General features: G+C 36.6%; 1 protein-coding gene across 1 annotated transcript; it reads left to right on the forward strand.

The window, feature by feature from the left end:
• Window positions 1-431: 431 nt before the first annotated feature.
• LOC121317798 (synaptotagmin-10-like) lies at window positions 432-26,676 on the forward strand. The gene is made up of 7 exons (XM_041253904.1): window positions 432-714; window positions 5,395-5,752; window positions 8,217-8,775; window positions 22,253-22,373; window positions 24,096-24,267; window positions 25,259-25,388; window positions 25,725-26,676. Exons 1-7 carry the CDS (start codon window positions 567-569, stop codon window positions 25,794-25,796), a joined length of 1,560 nt encoding a protein of 519 aa, XP_041109838.1. The 5' UTR covers window positions 432-566; the 3' UTR covers window positions 25,797-26,676.
• The last annotated feature ends 495 nt before the right edge of the window (window positions 26,677-27,171 follow it).

Consider the following 27,171-nt stretch of genomic DNA (forward strand, 5'->3'; position numbering starts at 1 on the left):
AGTAATATTTGTTGCATTTAAATTTCTTAATTTTAAATATAATTATCCGCGCAAAAGTAACGTTTTTTATTTGTCATTCAATTCAGTTATTTTATTATATATTGTATTGCATTAATATTCAGCAATGAAAAGTGTTATTTTCAATTTAGTATTTACAGATAGAATTCAAAATTGTGCACGATTAACTCCAAAATTAGGATTATTTATTCAATAATAGTTACATGGCTAAGCTATAAAGCAGTGCGCAACCCTTAAACCTCACAGATGATTCACTGTAGTTTTCTGAACTAACCAGATGTCTCCCTCCCAACCTGGAAGGCTGCATTCTTATTGGACAGCTCTGTTATGGAAACCCTCGAGGTGCTGAATGGTCTTTGTTCAAAAGAAGCTGCTGAGCCAGAGCGCACTGGGAGTCAGTCTTGTTCTATGGACAATATGAGTGTGACTGCGTTGTACATTTTTTCCAGTCTCTAACACCGCTTGCTTGCTGTAGTGCACATGGTGCCTTGATAAATAGACTTTTTTTTTCACGAATCCTCCAGCAAGCCATGGCTTAGGGAAGAGACATGAGTATCCAAACAGAGGACAGTATCAGCCTGTGTAAGAAGGCTCTGCAGATCGTTTCAGACCTTTGCCTTGGAGGGCAAGTAGAGTCGGAGAAATGTTTAGGCATCTTTCCCGTGGAGAGGAGCAAACCAGGTAAAGGTAGCGCAGGTAAACTGGATTCCAGTCTTGGCTATTGCTTCATTTCCTTCTCCTACTTCTGTAGTTTTATATTGTGTTACCTGACAGCTGTGCACACTGAGCTCAACTATATGGGATGGAAAGCTACTAAACCGAGTGCAGCAGTTTGTGTGGGTGTCAGAAAGATTAACTTTTTTGTATGTGTGGCAAGATTAGCATTTTTACGTCTTGCTGACCAAGGAAAAGACAGATGTTTTTGCTTAATACCGTGTTTTACAGCATTAGTTCTCACAAAACAACACATCTCTAACAGAGTAAAACAAACAAACAAACAAACAAACAAAAAAACCTAATATAATTGACGTAATGACACGAAACATGTTTTCAGTGTGTGTTTATAAGAATTTGACTTTTTGGTATGCGCTGTTTTATTTAGAACACATAAACCATCCAGCGTTTTATTACTGCCTTCTTTAAAATGTGATGCAGTTTTTCGTTTTTTCAATTGTCTAGTTGATTTTGTTTTTGCAACATGCACATTTATTGATAGGTATTTTCTACAACCTATTTAGCTTATTTGTTTCGACAATGCATAATAAAAATATAAGTAGGGTTTGCTTTACTTTATGCTTCACATAAAACATTGAAATTGCACCTCCACCTGTTACTTTATATAGTAAGGCAACAGGTTGACAGCCTTTCTTGAAATAACTGAAATTTCTCCAAGATGTTTTTATTTTTTTATTTTATAACTTTAAAGTGCCCTCTCTAAATGTATGACAAAGAGTATTTGTAACCATAACTATACTATTATATATATATATATATTATATATATATATAGATATATATAATATATATATATATATATATATATATATATATATATATATAGATAGATATATATATATATATATATATATATATATATATATATATATATATATATATATATAGATACATACATACACACACACACACAAACAGTAAGATGATAAGAATTGCTTCAATAAATTGTTTATTGTCTGCAAGTTAATGAAGACAAAGCTCAACGGTGGTAATAATTCAAATAGACAAGATTTTCTCCTACATGTGATTTTTTTGATTAGAGCGGTGCTCAAGAGCCATACACAGAAGAAATCTCTGAATGGATAGCTCTGTCCATTCATATATTGCTTGAAAATCTCAATGGGAACATTAAATAAATGAAAAGCTGTAAACCACTGCTGATATTGCATGGCATTTACTTTGCCTCACGTGTTTAGTAATGCCTTTGAAGTTTCAGAATATTATGAATTTGTACTGTATTATTATTTAAATGCCCATGCATTAATTTTATTCACCTTTTCTGTACCACAAATGAGTAACTCATTGGATAGGATTGTGTAATTGATAGCTATTAGGTTTTAATACTAGATGTCTGAAGCTATGTTTTAATTAGCCAAGCCCATATGGAGTTAATTCCCATGAGAAGGTAATTAGTGATTTGAACTTAATAGTCAAAACGCTAACACTGCTATTGCATACTGTTAGGATAATTAACAGATTACATTTTAAAAACCCTTTTTGAAATGTACTTGTTGATGACAATTATATGGCACAGATAATAAATTAACATGGTAAAGAATGTATTCAGTACTTCTATAGGCAAGAATGGAAAATGAGAGATAATGTAGGTACATGCAGATGGATAGATAGCTAGATCCACTCTGACAATGACAACTTTGTAAGACTCAGTTTTATAATTAAAAATGATGTATTATGAGGATGGGCTATAACACATTTTTTTAGGTTTTCATTGTATCATTCTGTTAACTATTATTCCATACATTCTCCCAATCAGTTTAAACTAAACAATGGCTTCCATTGACTTAAATTCTGTTATTCTTAGCATTCAATATTGCAGACATACTGTTAGGCTATCTACCTAGCATTCCTAAAACTGTATGCCTGATTTGTTTACCTCATGGCACATTTTGAAGGTGGAAATTAGGAGGTAATGTGCAGTGCAAAATGATATTGCTTTAAGGTTTCACACCTACCCTACAAATACCCGTAGATAATGCCCGATATCTCCAATGGTCATTCTGAAAGCGGCAGCATCTTGAGTAGGGTGCACTACACAGTCTTCACAGTAATTGGGAACAAGACAGTGGCTCAGACAAGTGAAACAATCCTGTCCTTTAGAGGATGGCCTTGATCAGGGATGATAGTTCCAGAATACAGCTAAAATATTTTGTCATTTGTTTCAGAGCTTTGCCTGGGAGGGCAAGTAGAGTGGCAGAAATGTTTAGGCATCTTTCCCGTGGAGAGGAGCAAACCAGGTAAAGGTGGCTCACGTAACTTGGATTCCAGTCTTGGCTATTGCTTCATTTCCTTCTCCTACTTCTCCTGTAGTTTTACATTGTGCTACCTGACAGCTGTGCACACTGAGCTCAACTATGTGGGATGTGAAAGCTACTAAACCGAGTGCAGCAGTTTGTGTGGGTGTCGGAGAGATTAACCTTCTGTATTTGTGGCAACAGATTAGATTTTTATGCTTGACTGAGACGTAAAAGACAAATGTCTTTGGCTAATATAGTTTTTACAGGTTCACTTTTCACAAAACATTTTGTTAATTTTATATGGAGGCTTTTTCCTCAACTCATTTACTTACTTGTTTTGACAACTGCATAATAACATTTTAAGTGGGGTTTGGTTTAGTTTAAGCTTTGCTTAAAACATTGGAATCATGCATTTACATCTATTATAATACTTCAAGATCATGCAGTAATGCAACAGGTTGACTGCCTTTCTTGCATGGAATGTCAGCTATAGTTTGTATTTTGCTATTCTGAATGTCTGCTACAGTATATAGCATTGTGATACCTAATAAAACAAAACTGAACCAACTTAAATTACTCCAAGTGTTTTTTTTTAATTATTTCATTGATTTAGTATGTAAATAAATATGAAAAAATAATAATAAAAAGCCTCCCAGATCAATACAGTTTTTTTTTTAAAACTGTAAGATAAGAATAATTTATGAAATAATCCTGTTTCAATAAAGCCTAACATGTATTGTGCACAAGTTGACAGTGAGAACTTCGCTTTCCAAGTAAGTCATTGTTTTTCCATTACCAAGTGTATTATTATAATTCATTTTTTATTTTGAATTAATATTAAGAAATGTGTTGTTATTAAAGTATTTATTAACTAGTAATTGTACATCCTGTCAGCCAAATGAGATTGAAACAGCAGGGTGACAAAAACACCCAGTATTTGTTGATGGCTTCGCATCTACCCTACAAATACCCTACATACTTTCCCTGCCCTTGTGGTTATTCTCAAAGCAGCAGCTACTTGAGTAGGGTGCACTATGGTCTTTACAGTTTGATTGGAAACGAGACAGCGGCTCGGACAAGTGAACAGTTATGTTCTGAGAATTGCCTTGTTTCTAATCTTGGTGATTTAAAGTAATTGTATTACTCTCAATACAACAGGGATGGCTTTTCTAGAACAGCTAAATGTGTTTGTGGCAGTTTTCGTTTGTTCTACTAACCCATACAAATGTTTAAAAAAGGTAACTAATCAATTTGAATCATAGCTTGGTTGAAAGGCCCTTACCTTCAAAGATTTTGAAAAAAAAAAAATCTTCAAAGCTATATCCCTTCAGGGTACGGTTTCTTCAGATCCAGCATATATTTTGTGTTCAGTGGCATTACCAACACTGAGAAGAACAGCATTTTAGTTTATGGATGCTTCTAGGCAAACTGATAGGAATATCTAGTTAATGCAGACCAGCAAGTATCATAGAAGGTATTCAAAGCACAGCACTAGTAAGTTGTTTGGCAACACAATAGGTGAATAGACTTTTATTTTTCTTTATCTTACTAAAATATGAGTGATGTGTTAACCTAAATTATATCTATAATCAGCTTAAATGAAAAGGTTTGAAGTCTCCAGTGTGACATCCGTGATTTGGAGTTTTTAGCCAGCAACCCATAATTTTCTGACTGAATGTTGTAGCTTTTTCACACATAGGAATTAAAGTTTATTTCTGATCCATTGACCACATCAAGCTCTTGTGCCTATGCTTGAGTCACTCTCTTGTCAAATAAATTGCATTGTAATGTGAAGGGAAGAAAACATTGCTTGCCCACTGAAGTGAGGAAGAATGCAATCGTGCACTTGTATATACACAAGAAGCTCTCGTTAGGCTGATGGGGAAAATGTTTGTATGATGCAGTCAGAGTGGATTTCTTCTAGCAATGTCTTAATCTTGAATTTCTATATGCCGACTAACAATGATTAATTTGCATCATAAAGGTTTATAACAAAGCCATTTTTTACAGGTGCATATGCTCAAGGTCCTTCAAAGTGTAAAGAGCTTATTACTTATGCTGGTGCCTCCATTTCAGTAATTGCAGTGAAGCAGCATCATGGAAACATACACAGAGGACAGAGAACATAAGAAGCTAATGGTTTAGTTACTCTTTTTAATTTGGCACAAACCATGTACTGTATCTAATTAAGTTACTCGTCCTGTCTGCCTTAAATCTTACGTACATTCTTTAAGAAAACAAGTTGAACAGTATTAAATATTAAATGCTTTGACATTAATATCTGAAGCCTCTGCTTTCTCACTGCTACTTTTCCTCTCTCCTTCTCTCTCTCCTCCGTGTTTGTCTGTCATGCTGGTTGCTTGTCTTTACTGTCTGGTTGTTTGTAGACATCTCAGTCAGTCTCCTTGCTGTAGTCGTCAGTTTCTGTGGGCTTGCCCTGTTGGTAGTCTCTCTCTTTGTCTTTTGGAAGCTTTGTTGGCCATGCTGGAAGAGCAAGGCTCTCACATCTCATGCCAATAACGTCCCCCAGAATACCCCCAGCCCGACTGCAGAGGTGGTGGAGACTGATAAAAAAAAGGAGATAAAGGAAAATGGGAAGAGCTCTGTGAAGCTTATGGAGGCTGCCATGAAGATCAGCCAGACTTCCCCAGACATCCCAGCCGAGGTGCAGACAGCTCTGAAGCAGCACCTCATGAGGCAAACCAGAATACAGAGGCAGATCACAGAGCCCACCTCATCATCCAGGTATCTGTACGCAAGGAATTGATAGCAAGCACACACAAAGTGTCATAATGGTATTATTAATAAAGAAACAGAAATACATGTCATCTGTTAATGTCACAAGAATGTAAAATGTTGCAGTAAAATTGCCCCTCTGATGTGATCAGCTATATCAAGATGTATACATGTATATAAAACCCAAAAAAGAGAAATAAGCTCCATTTACACCATCCCTATAATCACCCCAAACACACAAGACACTAAAAAATAGATAAACAATGCAGTTGTAAATTACCCCTGTAATTAAACCATCCGCTTGTTGCCTATTTGCTCCTTGACTCAGAAAATTCAGTGAGCACTATATAATTAGAACTGTGGCTAAGTGGAACTGATGTGCTGTTGAATTATGATTCCCACTGGAAACAACCATGCAGTTGCAATAGTTCTCCCACAAGCAACAACTACTGACATTTAGTTTAGCCTATTATTATGTGCTTTAGTGCAATTTCAAGACCAGCTTTTATTACAGAATGGAGTTGTAGACCCCACCAGGGAGTATGTTGTGTTCAATTGCAATGTCATACATTTATCTAAATTGAAGTGTGGTGGACTTGGCAAATAAGATACATTCTGGAGTATCAGGGATGTTTGTAATGCAATGCTTTAGCACATTAACAGTGTTTTACACTTTATGTTTCACTTTGCTTGTTTAGTGACTATAATGAGGTTGTTTACTTTTTGCAAATTACGATAGCTGATGCTTACTTTAAATCTGGATGAATTGAATGAACACATTACAACAAATGCAACATAATAATAATAATAATAATAATAATAATAATAATAATAATAATAATAATAATAATAATCCAATGTGGTTTAATGGCTGCTGTTTGAACCTTGGAAACTTGGTGTATTTCTAAAAGGAGAATCCACCCATTAATCAAGTACTTAATCATCAAAACCGATATATAGCCCTTTTGTCGTTTCTTTCTTTGGTACCTCTTCTCTCCAGCCTCTATCTTGCAACGTGCCTTGTCTAGGGGGAAGGCAGCCCCAAGTGCCACTTGCCCTGCCCACTGGCTTTAGTTATTAACTTAATTAATATATTTTTCTTCATCATGTTTTTCTGCCAGCTAATGTGCTCCTTCAGACTCGAGTGCCATGGGCCAAATTCAAATAACAATGTAATCATTTCGGGGCATGTTCATCTGTCAATTTATTTTAATTCTAATGGTGGATGTCTCTTTTCTGAATTAGAATTGCAGTAATTAGAATTTTTAGCATTTCAATTCTAAGATAATTTCAATCACTAAAGAAATCACACTTACAGTACATTGTTTTGTACACTGCTTTAAACAACTGATGAAAAGTGTTGTAGTTGCTAGGAAACAGTGTGACATCCAGAAAATCTATTGAAAAAAAGCCTACTCACACTGCAAAGCAAAGGTCATGCTCATCTAAAATTCCTGACAGGATATACAGGTACATTAGCGGCATCTTTGACTTTGGTAAACTGTGTGTTACATAACTGACTCCAAAGCATTTGCTGATATTATTTGCAACATTTCATTATTTTCTACTAAGGAGACAAAACAAAAATATCAGAGAATTACATTATATAATCTGGCATAAGCATTGTGCTAAGGTTGGGGAAATATATTATATCAATAATAATTTATCTTCCTACATAGAACTAATGGATATATATATATATATATATATATATATATATATATATATATATATAGAGAGAGAGAGATGGAGAGAGAGAGAGAGAGAGAGAGAGAGAGAGAGAGAGAGAGAGAGAGAGAGAGAGAGAGAGAGAGAGAGAGAGAGAGAGACACACACACACACACACACACAGTATTACTTTGGGAGATATCTAACTTCATACAATGCAATAAGGGCAGGAAACCTTGGCTCTTGCATGACATTGCAAGTTCCAACCAGGTCTTTAATTGTTTAATTGATCTTCATCAGGGACAAATAATACTGGAACTGTTTGAAACAATTGAATAGACTGAAAGAACAAAGACTGCATTTTTTCTGTCATACATGATCAAAAGCCTACTTGCTGTTCACTATTTAATCTGTCTATCTATCTATCTATCTACTATCTATCTATCTATCTATCTATATCTATCTATCTATCTATCTATCTATCTATCTATCTATCTATCTATCTATCTATCTATCTATCTATCTATCTATCTATCTATCTATCTATCTGTCTATCTATCTGTCTATCTATCTATCTGTCTATCTATCTATCTATCTATCTATCTATCTATCTATCTATCTATCTATCTATCTATCTATCTATCTATCTATCTATCTATCTATCTATCTATCTATCTATCTATCTATCTATCTATCTATCTATCTATCTATCTATCTATCTATCTGTCTATCTATCTATCTATCTATCTATCTATCTATCTATCTATCTATATATATATACACACATATCTTTTTTTTGTGACAGGCATAATTCGTTTAGGAGGCATTTACCTCGACAAATGCATGTGTCGAGTGTGGATTTTAACATGGACAGCTTTCAGAGGAGAGAGACAACCATCAGCATTGGGCGCATAAAGCCAGAACTTTATAAACAGAAGTCTGTCGATTCTGAGGACAACCCAAATGAGAACATCAAAACCTGTGGAAAACTGAACTTCACGCTTCAGTATGACTATGAAAACGAGATGCTTGTAGTTAAAATTATCAAAGCTTTAGAGCTGCCTGCCAAGGACTTAACAGGGACCTCCGACCCCTATGTGAAGATCTATCTGCTTCCAGACAGAAAAAAGAAGTTTCAGACTCGAGTGCACAGGAAGACTCTTGATCCCATCTTTGATGAGACCTTTCAGTTTCCTGTGGTGCATGATCAGTTAAGCAACAGGAAGCTTCACTTCAGTGTATATGACTTTGACAGGTTCTCCAGTCACAACATGATTGGAGAAGTTGTTGTGGACAATCTGTTTGAGGTGTCTGATCTCTCCAAGGAAACGGCTGTTTGGAAGGACATTCATTGTGCCACCGCAGTGAGTATGGTACCTAACATACTTCAACAAATATTCTAAATGTTTCCATAAATATTGTTGTGATAGTAAACAGTTACTTGTCGCCAACTTAGGGTCATATTTGCAAAGCTTTAAAGACTGATACTATTAAATATTTAATTAAATAAATTTAAGGTAATTTATGAGCCAGGCCTTTGTTGATAGGGCCTATACTCTTAAAAGAGCCTACAAGCATCCTTAGGACACAGCAGTGGTTTGATATATACAAAACTGTTGTATGAGACATTGTGCACACAATCCAAAAAAGAGTATATAATTCCAAGAGTACTTTAGGCCCATATTGGCTCAGTATTACATAAATGGTAATCTAAGTTGCAAGATATGCAGTTATTGAGTATAGGTAGACAATTGTTTTACAGTAATGATATTGAGGTGACAATTAGAAATAAGTAAATTAATAGGACCCAGTGCAACTGAGCTTTTACTGATGAAATGGGTTACGTTTTTTGGATAATTTTCCTTGTGTTTGATAGAGTAAACTATATACAATCAAGAATTACGACCCTGGTCACTGCCCCTGTGTACTATTTACTAGGAACAGGGGCTTTAAGGTTTTTCACACTCAAGGGTCTTTTGCTGTGTTTTCTTCATAGAGCTCCTTATGCATTGCTGATTAGCTTAGGGCTGAAGCAACTGTCAGTTCCTTAACATTTTCACTTGCTTCTGCATGAATAAGACTCAAGAGGCATTGTTTTTTTTTGGTTTTTTTACTTACCCATCACCATGGAATATGAGCTCTAAGCCAATCTGAGACAGATGCGAAATCATTTTTGTAAGTTTCTTTTCAAGTAACAGATGGACGTATTCACAAAGCATTTACCACCCTGCTAAGTTAACACTAAAACTTTGATGTTAAAAATACATCTTCAAAAGAATAGGTGGTTATTTTAAAAGCTCATATATGAACCTGATAATTTGCGAATCTGGCGCAGAAAGTGGATTACAAACCCAAAATACACTCACTGCTACTGATATCTGATATTTTTAGACTAGAAACAGAACAGAAAACTAGCATATTTTAACTCACAACCAAACACTAAACCCACAGATTTAATGACATCTTGTGTTCTTGTAAGAAAAACTCAAAAGAAAATACAAATATTGCATTGCATGCTAATATGATCTTCCAGGTAACTTACATTGTCAGAATTTTGCCATTTACATATTTGAAGGTTTGCATTGCCTTTACTGGTCCTCAGACAAGCACGTACAAGCAGGCATAAACCATTTATTACCACTTTAGGAAGTAGGTTTGATGCTTTCACTGTTTATTTTCTTTATTAATTGGTTCCTTTTGTTTCATGTGAACCGCCCAAAGGCTTTAAGAGCTAGACACTTTCATTTTGGTGCCATTATAACTGTTACATGGATTTTAATGGCATGGAAAAATATGGGCCTTAAAAAATAAATATGAATAATTACTAAACAGAGAGATTTCATAGCAACTGTCCATAGTCCTGAAATCGTTGCTCTGTGCACAAAAGTCTCAATGGGTTTGAAAGCTGTTCATTATTATAGCTTGTGTATATATATATATATATATATGTACTGTACATATACTATAAGGACTTGTGGTTGTCTGTTAGTCTTTGTTAATTTAATAACAGATGCCTATTATCTGTTCTTAGATTTGTGAAGCTTGAACTGCCTATTAAATTAAAATCTTATGAAGTGAACTTCCTAATATAACTCTGAACTGTTAACAGATTCTCAAACTTGCTGATTACTTCAAAAGCTACGTATTTCTCTTTTAATTTTATATGTTAGGCCTTCCTCATGCGTTTGGTAACAGTTATGACAATTTTCTTGGCTCAGGTTTGGAAAGGTGACCTGATACAAGAAAGATAAACTTTTTTTCTCCAGAAAACTGATGATACAGATTACAGACTGCAATCTAAAAAAGCAGTTCATATGATTTCCATTGCATGACAATAGTGTTAAAACTTAATTCTGGCATCCCAGTGTCACTCCCCTCCATCCCCCACTCAGCTAAGCCCAGCTTACTTACCTTCCTTTACATCGACGTTGCTTTCTTTCTATACTTGAGGTCACCACTCAGAATCTTTTCAGCTCAACTAGAGCCAGTTGCTGCTCCTCTCTGCTCCTTCAGATAAGTTCCTTACTATGCGTCGCAACTCTTGACCACTGAATCCGATGTTTCTGAGAAACCAGGTTGTAGAGTGTGCCACAAATCCTTGACAACCCACCTCCACTGGGTATACCTGGACTCTCCATCCTCACTGTTCCGCTTCAGCAGCTAGTTGAGCATACCGAAGTTTCTTCCTTTCATACGCCTCATCCACAGCATCCTCCCATGGCACTGTTAACTCTACTAGGTGAACAAGGCGTGCTGATCCAGACCACAAGACAATATCAGGTCGAAGGTTAATGGTGGCAGTCTCAGGTGGGAAAATAAGCCATTGTCCAACATCTGCCTGAATTTTCCAGTCTCTTTCCAGTCTCTAGACGAGTTTTGGTTTTAACCCTCTGCGGTTCTATATCACAATTTTTCCTTTCCGGTCAGATGACATCATCAAAAAGACATCAAACATAGGTCCCTAGTCATTTTTTCTCTGGAAAAAGCTGAGAAAAGCTTTCATTGGCCAAGAGAGGTCGAAAAAAAGGAGGCAAATCTGAGCAATATGCATAGTCCCTTCACCACAGACGTAACATGGACAAGATAGCTGCTTTGGCATCCAGCACTCAAAGATAAACACGGACATTTGCCAAGCTTTTTGAGATGTTATAGTAATAAAATAATGACTTGGATAGCGTTGTTGAGGAGTTTGATGATAAAGAGAGAGGAGATGATTTATCAGTATGCACTACTATGAAGAGATATGCGATAAATACAGTGAACAAGGAGTGGGACAGGGCTGGAGATGCAGTACTGAGTGTCCTATTGATATGCAGTGCCTTTTAAACCTGTTCTACTGTGAGTAAAATTACTTTTAAACGACTCGTGTAAAATAAACAGCTTGTGTGAAAATTTATTTGACCTGACAGGCACTGAATAAATGGACCTCAAAGGGTTAATACCTTTTCTTGGCGGTATAATACATTTAGTTTTAATGAGAGTATGTTCTTTTATGCCTATTATACTGTACATGCATTGTATGGTACCACATGTTCCTTTGACAAGCACTTGAATGACCTACCGGTCACTCAGTGTGGTATTTGACTAAAAGCAATCTTGTTTCTACATTTGCATTGTAAATGACAGGCTGTGAAATACGCCCTGCCTGGGCTTTGCGCTTCTCAAGCTTGTGAGTGATGACTGTGGACATGGCATATAACTGGAGGCATGTTCACCACTAACAGTCACTTCTGACATATTTTCCTTGTAGTGTTGACAAAGGGACTTGAGTTTCACAGCCAAATGAAATTAGAGACTTCCCCGTTAATGTATTACCCATGAAAAAAATGTTATCAAAAACTTCTATGCCATCACTGATTTATAATTGTTTGGTTAATTTTCTTGTATGCTGTTTGTTAATCTTTGGAACTTGAGAGATATTTTCCAGGGCTTGAAATGAGTAATATGCTTGCACACTGTGCATCCCACAAATAATCAATACAAATTGACAGCAGAAATCTTTTTATTTAATCTTGAATCACATGGTGAAAAAAAAAGGCCTACTGTAGTGCAGTCCAAACATTTCAGCATTTCAGCAGAAAGTGACGGAACTTATCCTGGACGTATAGCTATGGCCCAAAGTTTTGCATCACAAATGTCACTTACAGTTTTAGGACTGAGACATATATATCAGATATATATATATATATATATATTATATATATATATATATATATATATATATATATATATATACACACACACACACACACACACACACACACACACACACACACTGAGTGTACAAAACATTAGGAACACCTGCTTTTTCCATGAAATAGACCGACAAGGTGAATCCAGGTGAAAGCTTGTGACAGGGTCTTCCTCGGGTCACACGCGTGGGTAGCCGCTGTTCAAGCACACAGAGAGACTGAGGTTGGTGTTGAAACGCCGGCACAGGAGCGCAGGATTTATTAACAACAAAAAGAAAGTGAAAGTAAAATAAAGGCGGTCATGTGACGTTACCAGCGATGGTAACGCACAGAGGACAAATACAGAAAACCGTACAAAAAGTGCAAAATAAAACACAATACCCCAAACTATAACTCAAAAGGTGCCGTGAAAATGGCAGGCCTTGCAGCAGCCCCGATCACAGCGATCGCCATGCTTTTATGTTGACGCTCTGTTGAGACACGCCCACCTGCCTGCTGGAACAGCTGATTGCTTTCAGCTGCTGCTCCACGCAGACCGGTAATCGTCCCCAGCGGAGCGCCACAGCAGCTAAACAATTAAATCAATTGTAACAATTAACACAAAAACATACAATAAACTACATATTCCATTGTGCAAGGCTTAAGCTTTGCCACAAAGCTATGATCCCTTATTGATGTAACCTGTTAAATCCACTTCAATCAGTGTAGATGAAGGGGAGACAGGTTAAAGAACGATTTTTAAGCCTTGACACAAATGAAACATTGATTGTGCATGTGCGCCATTCAGAAGGTAAATGGGCAAGACAAAAAATTTAAGTGCCTTTGAACGGGGTAGGGTAGTAGGTGCCAGGTTTGCCATTTGAGTGTGTCAAGAGCTGCAACGCTGCTGGGTTTTTCACACTCAACAGTTTCCTGTGTATATCAAAGATGGTGTACCACCCAAAGGACACCCAGCCAACGGCTCATTGATGAAAGACGCCAAAGGAGGCTGACACGAATTGTGCAAAGCAACAGATGGTCTAGTTAGTCAACTGACAGCCCAGTACAACATTGGTGCCAAAAGACCCATAAAAGAATACACAACTCATTGTACCTTGTCATGAATGGGGTATGGCAGCCGACGACCTAACAGAGTTCCACTTCTTTCAGCAAAACACAAGAAACTGCGGTTGCAGTGGGCTAAGGAACAAAAACACTGGACACTGGAGGAGTGGAAAAACATTGCCTGGTCTGATGAATCCCTGTTCCTGCTGTTTCATGCTGATGGGAGGACGAGGGTATGGAGAAAACCACATGAGTACATGCATCCATCATGTCACGTGTCAACATTGCAGGCTGATGGTGGTGGTGTGATGGTGTGGGATGTGTTTTCATGGCACACACTGGGCCCCTTGATAAAAGTGGAGCAACATTTGAATGCCACACGATATCTGAACTTCATTGCCAATCAGGTGCATCCCTTCATGGCAGCAGTGTATCCATCTGCTAATGGATTTTTTCAGCAGGATAACCCCATGCCACAAGGCTAGGATTGCCAGGAATGGTTCCACAAACATGACAGTGAATTCAGCTTACTGCAGACCTGCCCAGTCACCAAATCTCAATCCAACTGAGCATCTATGATGAGATGGAACGAGCTATTCAGAGTAGAGATCCACTACCAGCCAACTTGACACAACTGTGGGAAGCATTGGAGTCAACCTGGGCCAGCATATATATAACTACAAAGTGGAATGTAATTCAGTATGTTAACATAACATTATTCAGCAGGTTTCATTTGACTATGAAGCCAAATTTGTTCATTCTATAGGGTGATGGCTATAGCTGTATATATAACAAACAAAAAAGCTACAGTTGTTGGGTTACTTACCTATTAGAAATTAGAAGATCATAAGAAAGATCAATTAAGATAGTCATGTGTTTGTCACTGCAGTTAACTCTTTTTTGTATGGATCATGTTCATAATTAAATCACTTTGTTAAAATTCCCTAGGTATGCTCATACATTGTTAATTAGTAAATTAAACTTTAACTGTAATACAATTACAAAACTCTTTTGAAAGAAGCTTCTTACATAACATGAATGTGTTATAATTAGTAAATGTCTGTACATATGATGTGCCAGAACTATGGTCTTGGCACAAATGCTTGCAGTCAAATGGCTTATTGTCTACTGATGCATATTATTATTCACAGCAGTGAAAAGCTTAATGAATGATTCTCCCCAAGACTAATACATGGCCAGGTACAGTCTTGAAATGGCAATATTAGTCGTAGGTTTATTTTATGTGATGGGTAGAAAACAGACTTATTTTCTCCTGCCATGTACAGTATAAGCCAGATAATGATACATATATGCGCTGGTGAAACCTTAAAAATCTGTGCCTCAAACATACACTCATTTTAGCAGAAAATGTTTAACTGGCATTGATTTTAAATAGTTATTGATGCCACTAATATATATATATATATATATATATATATATATATATATATACACACACACACACACACACACACACACACACACACACACACACACACACACACACACACACACACACACATAACATACATTAGACATATATATATATGATATATATATATATATATATCTATATATATATATATATATATATATATACTCACTATATGGGGCACATTGAGTGTACAAGGAGATAACATTTGCAAACGACTGGAGGCCATTCAGCCCATCTGAACTCGTCTAGTTCCTAGTAACTGATTGGATCTCAAAACTGCTGTTGGGTCTTAAAGAATCTAACTGATTCGGCCTTAACAACATGATAAGGTAACCCATTCCATACTCTGACCACTTCTGGTCCTGCCAACTCGTTTTAAGACTTCATGTCCCCACAAATCTTTTTCTAGGCTAAATAAATCCAGTTCTTTCAGCCTATCTTTGTAGCTCATTCCTTTAAGACCTGTGATTAGTCTGGTTGCTCTTTGTTGGATTCTATCCAGGGCCACAATGTCGCTTTAGTACTGGGGAGACTAGATTTGGACACAGTCTCACCAGTGCATTATACAACCTCATCACAATTCCCTAGGATTTGAATTGATCTTGCATAACCAGTATTATGTCTCTGTGTCTCTCCACCTTCCTAAGATTTTCCCTCCAGTGTTTTCTCCTAGACTATATTGTGCAAGCTCTGGCTTATTCCTTGTCCTTATGGAAGTTGTAGACCAGTGTTTGGATGTTGCTAGACTTCAAATGATGTTGTGGTAGTTTGTTCCCGGTAGTCCCATGATTTATATTTTGTTTGATACTCATTGAAGGCATTTACAAATGTGCCTGGAAGAAATAATTTGCCACCTCCACCATTTATAGACTGGTCGCTCCACAATCTGTGGGGCTGTTCCAGTTGATCCCTAGGAATTTGAAGTCCCCCAGGGATTCGACGTAAACTTGAACGTAAATGGAGGAGCTCGGGTTTGATTGTCTATAGGGAGATCTATAAGAAACATGTATCTACTTACAATCATGCTCTTGCATCAGCTAGAATTCTTCATTTAACATACTTGCCATTATTACTGAGGATCATGGCGACTCTAAAGTACTGTTCAGGAAATTTTACATCCTAACCATACTACTAGCTCTGTGTCCTCTCTAAATTGTTTGCTACTAAATTTTGTCACAAATAATGTTGAATCCATTATACATTCTTTGCTGTCACTTAACGCTCAAGACACCAATTGTACCATAGCAAATTAATCTAGTCTGAACCTCTCATTTTACTGTAGCTAAGTTTCATATTACATTTAAGAGCTTACTCTTGACTTACAAGGCTATTCGGGTAATAGAGCCTACATATTTATCTGAATAGCTGCATCCCTTTATTCCTAGATGTCAGCTATGTTTTTCACATTTGAAATTGCTGACCATTCCCTTATTTAGGTATATCACTCTGGGAGGTCGGAGTTTTTCTACTTGTGCCGCTTCTGCCCTGAATTTACAGGCAGGCATTCAGGTCTTTAATAGGCTGTATTCACTATTGCAATTTTTTCAAGGTCCTGTATTATAGATACAGACTCTAAACTGATTTCATTTTTCATACAAGATTTTATTTTTACATTTGGTTTGTTGCAACAACTTGAGTTAAATTGTGATGCTATTTACTGTACCTTGTATTGATCTATTCTTTCATAATCCAAAGAAACTGACATGCCCTGTTTTTCAGATATGTTTGTTCTCCTGTTTTAAATGCTAAAAGTAGTAGGCAAAGATAACATTTGTATAATTCCCATTATTTAACAGAATATCATACAGTAATTGAAGCACCAGCTGGGTGACATGTTGCTGACTGAACATCTGGGCAAACGCAGAAACCTGCCAGCTATGCTTACAACCTTAATGAGAGGCATTGAATACCACCTGTTATCTTTATTGAATATGTCAGGGAAAATAACTTTAAAACTTGAAACTTGGATTATGCAAGAATAGACCAATACAAAGTACAGTGGCATCAATGATAACTATAATGACAGATTTAATAAAGTAAGCAAAACAAAACAAAGCTAAAAATTAAAGTTTGCAGCACAAGGCAAGTGCTAGTCTCATTAAAAGACATGTCCCGCTCCAATAATCTACTACACTACGAGACCCTCTCTATATGCTGGTTGGGATCAACATCAAACTAACCTACTGCTGTTGCTCCCGAAGTCCCAGGCTCCCAGCCACTCTGGATCTTTACAACAGTCCTGGCTGGGCAGAGCTTTATGGGCACAGTCTAACACAGGGGTATCAAACTCAAGGCCCACGGGACGAATACAGCCCTTGGAGGTACTTTATCTGGCCCCCCGCAAAGTTCATTCATTACAATGTAATTTGGCTGGGCCCAGTTTGAATCTATAGGGTTATTACACGTAAGGACTCCAAATCCCATCAGCCATCAGAGAAGTAGCGGGAAGTTCAGAGCTAAAGAAACAGAAGAGAGACAGCCAATCATATCTCATGCTTGGTGCTTAAGGCATGTTTTCCGTTAGACACTGTAGCCTACTGGGCGTCAAAAATGATAATACAACTCTCAAAATGTCCAAGAAAAGAAAAATCCATAAGGAAGGCAGTTGTTTTAGGAAAGGTGGGAGTTTGAATATTTATTTGTAGAGCAGCAAGAAAACCTCATTTGCTTGGTGTGTAAGGGAAGTACAGCGGTAATGAAATAATTCAGTTTAAGGTGCCGCTATGAAACAATTTTGTGTAGAATTGCGGTGCAGTCACCTCAAGCTGTGGCATAGATGCCCTTTTATCTGCGCACAGCCTCCTTGGGTCTGCCCCCCAGCCAATCCAGACCTCCAGACAAGTTAAGCACTGGGCAAGCCTACCTGCTCAATTGGTTGCCTAGTAACGTGTCTCCTGTTACGCATCCCAGCTCATGATCCAGCAACAGGGTCACATACAATCCCCCGCAGAATAGCACCACTGGTACATTCAATTTTCTTCAACTGGTTCCTCTTCTGTTTGGGGGGGGTCAACGTGTGATGGGAGGTCCAGACACAACAATGGGGGGTGTCTGGAAACATGGCTTGAGGGAGCTGACCCATAAGCGCTGGATTGGAATGCAGGGGTTGTGGTCGAGGATGTGGTGGAGCTGGTCTCCTTGACTCTTCCGCCATAGAAACCCACTGCTTCTCTCCTTCCTCGCTCTCAGGTATGGCCGTTTCTCCTCCTCATGATGTTGGGACGGGAGCACGTCCTTCTTTGGCCCTTGGGATGGCAGCTACTCCTTTATGGACCATAGCTCATCCTCTGGCTCTTCAGTCAGACAGCCACTTCTACTATGGCCTTTGAAGATGGTAGCTCCTGCTACTTTAACCTTTGAGGATGGTAACTTCTCACCCTCTGACTTTCAGGGCTCCAGCTCCTTCCCTTCTGGCTTTTCACCCATGTCTCCGTTGCTCCTTCAGCAGCACTTCTAGTGACTGCTGATCTTCACTTGGTTCTGCCTGTATATCCTGGCAGCCAACTGCTCTGTGCCTATCCTGCCTTGATTCAGCAGGACCATTGACATCCCACCTACTGCTTTTGCTCCTGAAGTCCCGGCCTCCCAGCGGTTCTGGGTCTTTATGACAGTCCTGGCTGGGCAGAGCCTTCACAGGCACCATCTTGCAGTTGATGGATTCCGTAGTAGTTATCCTGCAGAGCTAATGCTCTCCATCTTGATGTAAACAAAGCGCCCCTCTGTGTGGCATGGTGGTGCACTCACCTTGTGCTGTGGCACAGATGCTCTTTTAGCTGCGTGCAGCCTCCCCGGACACACTCCCTAGCCAATCTTGACTTCCAGATCAGCTCAAGCCTATTTACTCAATTGGTTGCCTAGTAACGCATCTCCTGTTATGCGTCCGAGCTGCACACATCCACTCATGAACCTGCGACAGGGTTCTCCCTGTCACACCCAGGAAAATACACCTTGAAGAAAGTAATAATAGTGTATTTGTTTATGTATGGACTGCTTGTAACTAGTTATGTAACATTATTAGTTTTATTTTTCTGTGCATTACACAGTGTATGGTCATTGGTCAGCAGTAACATTCAGTATGTTTAAGCAATTAGTCAAAGACACTACATGCAAACTCAGACTAATTAATTACTAAACAAAGCTGCATACAGTGAGCCTCCTGGATGGGTGGTAACAGAAACTATAGAGAGGTACATGCTGGAGGAACCACTGTCCTTCCACCAAACTTAAGACAAGAGAGTTAATTTAAGCTTCATCCAGTGTCACTCTGAGCCAGGTATACCATCTTTCTATCCCTGGAGAAGGTACTGCAAAAAAAAACAAAAACAAAAAAAAACATTTAAAGTGTGCCAAAGAGCACTCAATGTTCTCCATTGCTATTGTGAAAATGTGTTGAGTAAACCACTAAAGCTATTCAGAGTGTTTATACACCACTGTTAAAAATCTTGAGGGACAGACAGTGTGGGAGTCCATCTCTACCAAGAGCTCCACTTCACTGTCCACTTTCTTCACTTAAGAAGGCAAGATGGAAATGTTTTTCTACAATATGAACCGAGAGAGAGAGAGAGAGAGAGAGAGAGAGAGAGAGAGAGAGAGAGAGAGAGAGAGAGAGAGAGAGAGAGAGAGAGACTCATTTTGTAACTATTTTATAATGTTTATCATGCTGGGCTAATTATTAATAGCTGGGTCAGGAATGGTTAGCTCAGTGCACCTGAGCGCATTTGTCTTTGTGTGTTCCTGCTCTGTAGTTTAGTCATGGGAGTCTGCTAAGAGATGTACAATTCTTATAATTATGTTGTAAATGTTAAATCTCAGGGTTTTAACAGGAACAAAACCATTTGAACACATTTCCCCTATGCTAGCAGTCCTACATTGTCTCCCATTGCAGTCCAGACAGGTGGCAGAGTGTTCAGTTGTAGGGCCCCTGCCCTGTGGAACGCTCTCTTTTTTATGTACTAGAGTTTTAGTACTGTTTGTATGGTTTTTGCTGTTTTATTGTTGATGTTTTGAACTGTTGTCTTCTGTTAAACACATTGAGATGGCTCTGCCATGACAGGCACTATATAAATAGTTTGAGTTTATTTAATTTGAATGTATCTTGGCAAGGTTTATGTGTTTCATGCATTTTAAATGTCATTGTCTATTACCATCATACAAAATTAACCTTTTTTAAAAATTGTTATAATCCTTCAAAATAAACAATCAGGAGGTTGGATAGATGGATAGATAGATATGTTTATCAATGGAAGGATTGATTTGTCTTAAACTTTACTACCGTCTGTGCGTGTATCTATACTGTAGGCATTTAGGTGCACACAGAAGAAGCAGACAATAGTTTCCTACACAGTTTTATCTGGGTGCTAGAACCACAAAGAAAAGGCTTGCTCTAAACAGAATAGACAATCCTGTTCGCAAGGCGATGACAAAAGAAAATAAACAGTTCAGACAGGATTCATTTAAAAAAACAAAAAAAACAAAACAAAGAAAAATCTGAAATAAGACAATGCTAACAAACTTGATGTCAACCATGTCCAGTGGGTAGGCAAGAAGCTTTTTAGCCTGGTTCTCTATCATGCCAATAGCAGCAACAGAATGTCCTGTAGGCAAGGTAAGTTTAAATACCGTAGTCCTTTGGGAAAAAAAGCAGGGCCCTTCCACAACTTTTAGGCGGAATTCTAAGCCGGTAGAGGGTTGTGAGACGCCGAAGAGAAGCTGACCTCCGCTCGCAGGTGAATATCCAGCTGCTCGGTACAGGGCAATGGAAGGTTGTTCCTCCAGGGGGGGGGGGGGGGGGGGGGGGGGGGGGGGGGGGGGGGGGGGGGGGGGGGGATATCAGGCGAACCAGCAACGTGGGTTTTAGATAATTTCTTAAGGTTTAATCACAGTTAGTATCGCAGACTCAGGCGTAGATAATCCCAGACGAGGTTCTGAGATCGGAACACAGAGAGTGGCTGGCTGCAGAGGCGCTCTTTTTAAAGGGGAGATGATTGTCTGGGAAATGGGCCATTACAGGATAGCCTGTTAGTCTGTTAACTCTGTGACATTATGACAGGCAGGTATGCTGGCCACAGGTCTATCTGTTGGTTATCTGGAGCACCTAGCCTGCCATGAGCACCTTCTGATGGTGAAGCTTTGAGGTGGCTCATAATATCCACCATTTGTTCATAACATTAACCACTGGAGACACAGCGATAATTTATATAGAATTTTATAGATAAATATTATTTAACTAGTGTTATAAAATGCACAAAAAAGGGGGTACTTTACACATCTCAATTATTTTAATTTGTTTTTACTAAAATCTCATTAATGATAAGCAGCTTCTTAAAAAACAAATAAAAGGTCTGCAGGTATGAGGCTGTTGTGTGTATGGGTGATATTTGTGATGTTCTCTCAGAATCAACCTATTAAAAAAATCCAGGTTCGTAAAGCAGGCTACACTTATAAGTGTGTGAGTAAGCTACAGTAAATGGAAATGTCCTTTTATCTTTAAAACCCCACCTTCATTTGTAGAGAACCTGGTCATGGTGAATTCTAATCTACTGTATGTGTAAACTGTTGGATGGGTAAACTACATTTTAACAATAAGAGCCTGATTTTGATGAAACGCTGTGAAACACAAAACATAAGAGCAAAATACTGTACTGTCCCCTTCATGTTGTGATTTTGAAGGAAGCTTGAGCTGGACACTAGTGGAATTTCATTTGCGCTTACCTTTAAGAAAAAAATAGCCCTAGCAATTGTACCATTTCTTAATTAGTTAAGTATTTAGCAATATGTATATTCCTTGAGCAATTTTGGCATGTGTGACTGGATTTGTATATGTCAGCCTTTGCATTAAAGAGCTTATATTAATGATGTATATGAGAATTGTGATTTTCTTTTTACCTTGCTTCTTTATCTTTAATGCTGCTTTGTAAAATAAAGATTGGTGTAAAACATTTTTTTAAATACACAGGCCTACACCGCATCATTTCTGAAAGTAATTTTCAATTTTGATATGCACTCATTATTTTGCTGTCGGTCTTCTGAACTCTCTCTCACTTGTTACTTCAGCACTTTTCGTGATGTGATCAACAGAGTCTGCATTTCAAATACCCCCCTTTAACTGCATTCATTGTGTTTGTAGTCATACTTGCAATACATACTAACTCTGTGCATTATTGCTTGCAGGAAAGCGTTGATTTGGGGGAAATCATGTATTCTTTGTGCTACCTACCAACTGCTGGGAGAATGACACTGACTGTCATTAAATGCAGAAATCTCAAGGCAATGGACATTACAGGCTCCTCAGGTATTCTCTACAAGAACATGATTCAAATTTGACCGCCGTACAAAATACTTTTTTTGGTGCTAAAATGTAAATTATTGTTACACAATAGAAGCACATTAACTCCAAAAGTAAAACAAATTAAAATAAATAAATAACAGCTGTTCATCATGTAAATTGTAAATTCAAATAATAAATGTAGTTGTTTTTTTTACTTTTTATTTGATTACTTTTTAATAATATATATATATATATATATATATATATATATATATATATATATATATATATATATATATATATATATATATATATATATATATATATATATAATTCCTGACCAATTTGGTTCATTAATAGAACTGTACTTGACATGCAAAAGTGAACATTTAATTTTATAATAACTTATATTTTAATATTATTTAATAATAATAATAATATAATATATAATAATAATAACACTCTTATGTCTGAGTTGCTTATTTCTGATTTGGTAACTTTATTGAATGCGTTCTTCTTTGCCATAAAAAGGATACTGTCATATTCATGGGTGTTTATATAACTCCAATAAGCAACACCAATTCATTTTAAATGTGAATTTTTTTTTGCCCTCATTGAGAATGATATTGAAGAGTTGTTTGGAGTAATTTCAATAAAATTAGTCAGTGTGTTGCATGGATGATACCATTTAAATTATTTCCTGGCAAGATTGTGTTATCTGTAGATGAGAATCATATTTAAATGCTTTTAAGTAAATTTGAATCACATACCATTTTAATTTGTTTAAAAGTTTTTTTTTGTTTTGTTTTTTTTTAGAAAAATGCAGTTAAACATTACACATGATAATCTGTTTGAGTTGTATTTGACTGATTAATTCTATGGACTTTGAAACTCAATTGTAATTGCTGTTTATGTTTGAATATGATCACGTTTTGTAATGTTTGTGTATGAGGGAAATGGTGAACAGAAACATAAAATTAGAATCTGGAGAACTGAATGTTTGCAAATAATTGGGTGGAGATCTGAAAATGTATTATTTTAGGGTCCATGTTATGCTGCATTCTATTCCATATGCAATATTAACAAATCTAATTATTCAACTTGGAATATTAATTATTATAATTTTAAATTGTGTTCATTTCCTAAAGCATTTAACACTAAGCTAATGGATGAGGATGGGATAAATCCAATGCATTTGTAATGTGACCAATGGCATGCTTTTGATACTGATAAGTTGAGCAGGTGCTTAAGCTGTACCGATTCATAAGATAGCATGTAACTGTCTTTATTTAGCTTCATCAACACCTCTAGCTAGCATTCATTTTTACTATGCATTTAATAAGAATAACTGCAGTTTTTTTGGTTAATATTGTGATGAAATGCATCGTTTTATTTACATGTGACAGGATACCGGTTCCTGTGCTTGTACATTAAAAAAAAAAAAAAAAAAAAAAAAAATAAAAAATATATATATATATATATATCATATATCATATATATATAATATATATATATATATATATATATATATAGGCTATATTATATGCAGCTGGCTGTTTGAGCTATATATATATTACACATTAAAACAGAAACTTCAGAGAGATTAAAAAGCTATGTATTTTTTAAATTTTAAAATAAATACTGTACAGTGCTTTTAATCTCAATAAACTTGAGTTCCTTTCCAAACCAGCCATCTGCCTTAATCAGAACTGAAAAGCTGGAAACATATTCCTGTTTTAATTCCAGATCCTTATGTTAAAGTGTCCCTTTTGTGCGATGGCCGAAGGTTAAAAAAACGGAAAACCACCACCAAGAAGAGCACATTGAACCCAGTTTACAATGAGGCAATCATCTTCGACATCCCCCCGGAGAATGTGGAGCAGGTCAGCATAGCCATCATGGTGATGGACTATGATCGGTAAGTGTCTGCAGCTTCTGCTAACCAGCTCATCTTCTGCCCTGCCTCTGTTATCCAGGAACATTTGCACAAAACATCACCATGCTGGTCAATGCAACAAATTGCTGTGCACTTAATAGTCATTGAGGGAAACATAATTATATTCAAAAGATGATCATAAGTGAACTAAGAAAAATGATGTTGAATTCCAGACAGATCAAAAAGAGTCATCATGCTATAAAAATGTGCAGCATTCCTCCAGGAGAAGACCTGTAGAAAAGGCTTCCCATTGTTACTGTTATATAACAAACTTGGTAACTTGCATGGACATTTTCATAATGCCTGTCAAGCAGCACTGATGATGAATAGCTTTTTTTTTTATATAATTGGAGGTGTGAAGGGTGGTTTTATTTTTGTTTGGCTGACATTTGTAACAAATCATGTTTGAACATAGTTTTAAAACATGTAGAGTAACTAAAAATCTCCAACCCACTCATGCAATACCATAATAGAAAACATTCTGAATAATTAAAAAGTTAATTTGTTTCTGTAGTTACAGTAAGTCTTGATCTATAATTAATTAATGGGACCTAATTTAGAAGTGCCACATAGTCAATAATAAAACAAGCTGTTCTATTGTTCTGGGTGACTCATGCATTAGCTTTTGCTGTATTGAATAATAATACAAATATACAACAATTTATATTAATGTAATAGAGTTAAAACACAAATAGATTAATGGAGTCATAAGATATGTGTCCAGTAGTTGCATGTCTTACAAGTCCAAAGCAAATTCATATTTATTTACATTTCTTTTCCTTTCCATCAGCTGTCATCATATTTATTAATGACATCAATCATTTATACTTAAGTGAAATATGGATGGGGGGGGGGGGGGTACATTAGATTGTTTTGTATCCAAAACAGTGTTGAGCTCACTTTTTTTTTTCGATGTGGATTTGTATTAGTTCTTAAATGTATCTTATGAAGTCCTGCTCTGACTTCTTCTCAGCGTTGGTCACAATGAGGTGATTGGGGTGTGCAGAGCTGGGCCTGAAGCCGCAGGTCTTGGGCGCGACCACTGGAATGAAATGCTGGCCTATCCTCGCAAGCCAATAACCCACTGGCATGCACTGGTAGAGGTAGGGGATTTTTGTAATTAAAGATAACCATTTTGAGTTCATTTCTCAACAGTGCAATTATTTGGAGGGGTGTGAGTGTGTCAAAGATAAACTACAAATCAAAATATATTGTAGTGTCCTGATATTTACCCATGTCAAGTTACACATGCAATCATAGTCGCAGCAAGGTAGGGATGAGAATCTCTAATTCCTCAAATATAAAAGACAGAAAAAATATTTTTTTTCACTTTCTTAGGCCAGTTTGTGATCTAATTAATCACAGCTCTGTAGAGTAAATTAAATGCATTTTCCATGGAATAAATTGATTTTTTTTTTTTTTTAATTTAATTTCCACAGTGGCCTGGACAAACAACTAGTTTTGACAGTCAAGGGTCCTGTCCGTCACCAAAACCACCCCTGACACCGTAGAAGGAGTTTAATGAAGTAGACTCTGCTCTTAGAAGAGTGTCACAAGCTACTGTACATCTGGGGATCAAACAACTGATTATTATTATTATTATTTATTATTATTATTATTATATGGAGTGCAATAGGTTATGGAGGCTTGCTAATGTGGGAACATGAACCTTTGAAACGTCACAAACAATCCTGATTATTGTCAATATGATCTGTTAAATTACAATTGCTGTCTTTTAAATGCTTTATTATTAGGTTTTGTTCTTCTGCATCAATAGTGGACATGATCTGTCATTTGACTTAGATCCCCAAGAATGGACTTTAATACATTACAAAACTAGAAATCAACTACAAATCATATCAGAATCATATCTTTAAATGTTTTGTATTGTAAATACAATGCAAGCTAGTTGAGGTGTAAAATATAGTATTTATCAAATGTAAAGGCTTTATACTTGAATATATATAAAGCTATTATATTGTGCAGCTCTCCCTATTGAGTTCTTATTGAATTATCACTGCTTGATCATAAGCCTGACAGAACATTGGAAACTGAACCGGATCGTTAACAGAACAAAATATTCAAAGTGTAAGCGCATAGAGAAACATGGGTAAAACAGTTTTAAATGCAGTTTTAATGTTCTTATTAATGTGCTTTAAAATTGTGTTTATTTTTCCTGCCTTTCTGCCCTTTGTTTTAAATATCATTGAATAAAGATAAGGACACAATGTCTATGTTTACAATTGCTTTTAGCAAACTAGAACGGTACATTATCTTCCCATAATTTACTATTTATTCATTAACAAGAATAATTATTCATGTAACTGCAAAAAAAAAACAGGTCTCATTCAAAAGCCTTGACTTGTCTTAAAGGCACAGGTACACATTTAAAAAAATGTTTTGTGGCTCTTATCAGGGTTATTTTAAAATATATATTTTAACTGTTCCCTGGCATTATAAGGAACATTACAAGGAACAGATTTATATATATATATATATATATATATATATATATATATATATATATATATATATATAACTATATATAAAAAATCAAACAAACGGACTGTTTTTTGTAAAACCTATAAAGGTAGAAAGGTAGGTATGTGCTGATCGTTATCATTTAAATGCATACATATTTACCAGTATGGTGTTGCTAGATATTGAATTCCATTCACACAGGAATCAGCTAGCATCTTGAAGTTGACTTGCCCAGAAATAAAGTCCTAATTTACAAAGTTTAGATTGCTGTAATATCTAACCATTATATTTGTTGAACAAAGCATTAATAGTGGGATTGTACAATCACGTCAGAAAATGGAACTTAAAAATGGATTGTTATCTTAATATTTCTATGGGGTTGTAACAATGAGTGGTATATACATG

This window comes from Polyodon spathula, chromosome 7 (genome assembly GCF_017654505.1).
Source record: "Polyodon spathula isolate WHYD16114869_AA chromosome 7, ASM1765450v1, whole genome shotgun sequence".
In the NCBI taxonomy this organism is placed as follows: domain Eukaryota; kingdom Metazoa; phylum Chordata; class Actinopteri; order Acipenseriformes; family Polyodontidae; genus Polyodon; species Polyodon spathula.